This window comes from Scylla paramamosain, chromosome 4, assembly GCF_035594125.1.
Source record: "Scylla paramamosain isolate STU-SP2022 chromosome 4, ASM3559412v1, whole genome shotgun sequence".
Classification (NCBI taxonomy): domain Eukaryota; kingdom Metazoa; phylum Arthropoda; class Malacostraca; order Decapoda; family Portunidae; genus Scylla; species Scylla paramamosain.
Genome location: NC_087154.1, coordinates 30144433 through 30149526, shown reverse-complemented (window position 1 = coordinate 30149526; position 5094 = coordinate 30144433). Strand labels below are relative to the sequence as shown.

General features: G+C 43.1%; 1 protein-coding gene across 1 annotated transcript in view; it reads left to right on the top strand.

Annotated features, from left to right (window-relative positions):
• LOC135099958 (enolase-phosphatase E1-like) overlaps positions 1–2771 on the top strand; it is a 50141-nt gene extending 47370 nt beyond the window's left edge. The window contains 2 exon segments of the mRNA XM_064002702.1: positions 2400–2422; positions 2424–2771. Coding sequence (XP_063858772.1) covers positions 2400–2422; positions 2424–2666 — 266 coding nt within the window. The 3' untranslated portion in view covers positions 2667–2771.
• Positions 2772–5094: the final 2323 nt, after the last annotated feature.

The following is a 5094-nucleotide window of genomic DNA, read 5'->3' as shown; positions in this document are numbered from 1 at the left end:
CTCTCTCTCTCTCTCTCTCTCTCTCTCTTTCGGCACGGAATGTTTGCACTCACTTGGTAGTTTTTCTTTCTTTCTTTCGTTCTCCCTTCATTCCTTTCTTTCTTCTTGTTGTATACTGCCTGATGTTTATTTTAGAAGCTTAAACATTGTTGTGTGTGTGTGTGTGTGTGTGTGTGTGTGTGTGTGTGTGTGTGTGTGTGTGTGTGTGTGTGTGTGTGTGTCATTCATCGGTGAAAGTTTCCAAGCCGTTCATTTGCCTTTCCTGTTTCCGCAAAAATGTCTAGGATTGGAGGGAAAAAAGCAGCCATTGAGAGTTTAAGCGAAGTTCCTCAGTTTGCCGATTTCTCTTCAGTAGTCTGGGGGCGTCTCCTTACCCTGCTTGCTTTCTTAAACAGCTCTTTGATTACCAGCTTTCTTATTGTTGAGTTCCGTCTGTTTATCTCCTCTTCCTTGACTCTTGCCTTACTTTCCTCGCTCGGCTGACTCGCAGGACTTCGTTGGGTTGTTTTCTCCCTTGCTGTTTTGTCCCCAGTTGTCGTGTTGCTTTGTTGAGTTTTGTTTAGTTTTTTTTATATTTTTTTTTCTCTCTCTCTCTTGTTTCGTGCTGGCCCTTTTGTTGTTGTTGTTGGTTGGTGGTGGTGGTGGTGGTGGTGGTGTTATTCCTTGTTGTTGTTGTTGTTTCATATTGGACTTTTTTCTGTTGTTTTTTTTGCATTGATCTTTCCTCATGTTTATCATTTCCTGCAGGGCTTTTTTTTTTTTCTTTTTTTTTTCTGTTGTTTTCCTTCCCTGTTGTTGAGTCACCAGCCTTCCTGTTGATCCTTGTATTTCTGATATCTCTATATAACCTAACCCTTTTTGTTTTCTTGCCTGTTATGTTGTCACCACCAGTCTTGTTGGTTTATCTTTCTATCTTTGCATGACTTCACTCTCTCATTTCCTTCTGTTATTTTTAATCATCACCAGATCTTTTAGTTTGTGTTTATTTTTTATCTCTGCATACTTGACTTTGTTGGTCTAGTCTTGTTGGTTCGTCTTCTCTTCTTTTTCTCTGGATGACTTCACTGTGTTGTTTCCTTCCTTGTATAGTCACCAGCAGTCAGTCCTGTTAGTTTGTCCTTGTAGAATTTGTGCTTGACTTTCCTTGATTGCTCCTCTGCCTTCCTTTAGTCATTATTTCTCCTCTTCCTCCTCCTCCTTCTCCTCCTCCTCCTCCTCCTCCTCCTCCTGTTGGTTTGTCCTTGTGTATTTGCATGACTTCACTCAATATTTTTCTACTGTGTTATTTGGATGGTAGCAGTTCTATCTTCGTTGTCATCTAGTAATCGTTACTCTTCTTTTATTGGTGAGTCTGTCTGTTTATTCTTGATTTATGTACTTTTTTTGTTCTCTCTCTCCCTTTTTTTATTTTTTTATTTATTTATTATTTTTTACTACATTCATATTCAGGTTTCTCCTTCATGTACATTTTTTTTCCCCCTACCTGTTTGTCCGTCTTGTTATGTATCCTTCTCCTAGTCGTCCTTCACATTTTTAGCCATTTTGTTCTTCGTGAAGGAAATTTTATGGTTTATTCATTCATCAGCATCGAAATTTACGTGTCTTTCTCCAAGCATCAGCATTCCTTTTTCTTTTCTTCTTTCATGTTCACGCATCATCTGCAGGTCTGTGTCTCGTCATATTCCATTGTCTTTGTTGGTTCCTTACATTTCCTTGCACACATGAACATTCTAGAGCTATTTCTAACACGAATATTATATTTTTTCGTCCTTAGCCGTCCGTCGCCTGCTTAAAGTCTCACAAGTCAAGTTTCATCACACTTCATTGTCTTCGTTGAGTCCTAATGCACCACACTTTCCTGCTGGTCTTGGCGTGCTTCTTTCATCACCATTGCCATATGTGTAAATTTTTAGTGCTGTGTTTCCTCGTTGTCTGGTTTGTTTGTTCATATTCTTAAACGTCTTGTTCTCTCGTAAGGGTTATTTTCAAAGACCAAAGAGACGAATAATCTAGTTCTCATAACTGTTTTTTTTTTTTTTTACATTAATGATGTTGAACCCCTTACTAAACCATACAACCTTGTAGAAAAAAAAAAAAAAACTTGGCTGGATAAGACGCGGAAATGTTTGCAGAATCCCTCACTTGAGAATATTTATAATGCAGAATCCCTCACTAAACCATCACTAGAATCACGAAAACACCCTTGGAAAAAAAAAAGAAATATCCACAATAACGTTTCACTCGACCCCGTTAAGGAATTACCGAGATAAGATGCAGAGATGTTGGAGGATACGATCTTTATGTATCAAACAGATCAAGTCTTATTGCACTTCATTGTCTTCGGTGGGTGTGCGCGTGTCCCTGGTGACCCCGCGCGTGCTTTCTCTTCCCTTCCTCAGAGGCATTCGCGGCGGCCGAAGCAGGGAATGCGAGTGGTGGTGTCCGTGAGGGAAGGCACGGCGCCCCTCACCCAAGCTTGTCTGGATTCTTTCCGCACCATCACCTCCTTCGCCGAGCTATCCCAAGAGGACCCTGATTCCCCGATCTCGTCCCCGAAGAAAGCCAGGGTGGAGGCGGAGGACGAAGGGGAAGGAGGTAAAGGGCAGCGGAGAGGCAGACGCTCACAAGAATGGAAGCAAGAAGGAAGGCAAAGGAGTGGCTGCTAAGAAAGATGAGGAGGGAGATAAAGAGGCGGTTCAGAAATAGAGTAGAATATGTAGTTTCTTGATGGGTGAAGTAGATGTAGATAAATGTTACTGTACTGTTTTGTCAGAGAGGAGAGAGAGAGAGAGAGAGAGGAGAGAGAGAGAGAGGAGAGAGAGAGAGAGAGAGAGAGAGAGGAGAGAGAGAGAGAGAGAGAGAGCATATGAAGTATTTATGTATTCATTTGTTTATTTATTTATTGATTACAGAAATATTCAAAAGACTGCAGTACAAAACGTAAGTGTCTGAAAAGTTTCAGATGAAAAAGGACTATTTATCAGTGAAAGAGTTAAGTAATACGTACACAGCAATTGCACCTGAAGCTCACCTGACAACACACAAAGCTACCCTACGTATAGACGCTTACCCCAACCAAACCAAAGAACCACGAGTGAGGCGAACCACACACGTGCGTACCTGACAGAGCAAAATAGAGGAAACAAAAGCCACAAAACACCACCTGGAAACAGCCTGGACAAAGAAAACATCAGAAAAACAAACCATACCTAGACACACCTGACTAGCAAACAAACAAACAAATAGGGAAAAGTATGACTCAGCCACCATCACCAACACCACCACCACCACCACCACCATCGCCATGACGTAAGAGGACAGACGCACAAGCCACGGTCAATCAGTACGTTTATGCATCGCCGCCACCACCACCACCACTACCATTAGCAGTAGCGACCTCAAGGCAAGCTTTATTTGCAAGACGGTGGTTCTTCCTCTTGAGTGTGTGTGTGTGTGTGTGTGTGTGTGTGTGTGTGTGTGTGTGTGTGTTTGACGCTGGGGTTCTCACGGGCGTCAGCGGGTGGTTAGAGGGGAGTGGGACAGCTGCAATAACATTATCTACCCTCCACAAAATCTACTCTCTCTCTCTCTCTCTCTCTCTCTCTCTCTCTCTCTCTCTCTCTCTCTCTCTCTCTCTCTCTCTCTCTCTCTCTCTCTCCTACTCATTCTATCACCCTCAGCACACCAGCACCCCTCGTCCTCTCTCTCTCTCTCTCTCTCTCCTCTCTCTCTCTCTCTCTCTCTCTCTCTCTCTCTCTCTCTCTCTCTCTCTCTCTCTCTCTCTCTCTCTCTCTCTCTCTCTCTCGTGGCCTTGACGAGGGAGGGACCCGAAGACTCCAATACCACCGCCACTGTTGCCCTCCCCCCGCCTCCACCTGCTGGGCCGTGATCGTTGCCGCCTGATGGCCATGACGCCGCTGCTCTGCTGAATATTAAAACACTCATTGACCGCTTCCTCCCTTACTGGTTACAGGAGGCGCCGCTCTGCACGTATACTTCGAGGCAGGAATACTCGCGCCTCTGTTCTTGGGCTCCCCGCTATGGTCAGATTGAAACCGCCCTCAGTTTCCCTCGTCGCTGCTCTGTCTTTGTGGATAATAAGTGGTAGCGTGTCTTTCTGCCTGACTTAACGTGTACTGAAATCTATAAGAACCCTAAACTTGTTTTTGGAATGTTTTGTGGTCTCACTAGCAAGACTGTTTTCAAAGCCCACTGGGAGGATTAGTTGGGTTCTCATGTGTAGTCTCTCCTGTTGATGGTGTAGGATTCTTGTTTTACCCTTGAAAACCTTAAGAGCTTGCTAAACCATCATTAGAATCATGAAAACGCTCTTGAAAACCTCATTAACTTGTAAAACCCTCTCTGGAGTCATGAAAAGACCCTGAAAAACGTTAATAACTAGTCGAACCATAGCTGGAACCATGAAAACATCCTTAAAATCCTCCGTAAATTATTATACCCCCACTAGAATCATGGAAAACACTCTTTAAACCTTAGTAACTTGTCAAACCCTCACTAAAACCATGAAAACAACCCTGAAAATTTCAGTAACTTGCTAAACCATCACTGGGATCACGAAAACACCCTTGAAAACCTCAGTAACGTCAAACCCTCACTAAAAATTATGAAAGCTCTTGAAAAACCTCAGTAACTTGCTAAACCATCACTATAGAATTATGAAAACACCCTTGGAAACCTTAGTAACATCATCACTATCATCACTAGAATCATGAAAAACCCTTGAAAAATTTAGTTACCTGTTAAATCATCACAAGAATCATGAACACCCCTTGAAAACCCTAGTTACTTATTAAATCATCACTGGAATCACGAAAACCCCTTGAAAACCTCAGCAGTAGAGATGTAGCACCACCTAAACGTTAGAGAGTGCTGTCCCCCCCGTTTTCATTCAAGCGATGAGTAACAAGACCAGTACTGGATAATTGTCGTGGTGATGTCACATACGAAGCACCGCTATTGACTACTTCCTTCTTTCTTTCTTCCCTCGTCCGGTCCAGGGAGTTCAGTCGAGCAGGCACGTGATGTACGGCTCGCACACCCACGTCATCGGTTTTCTATGTATTATTTAGCACG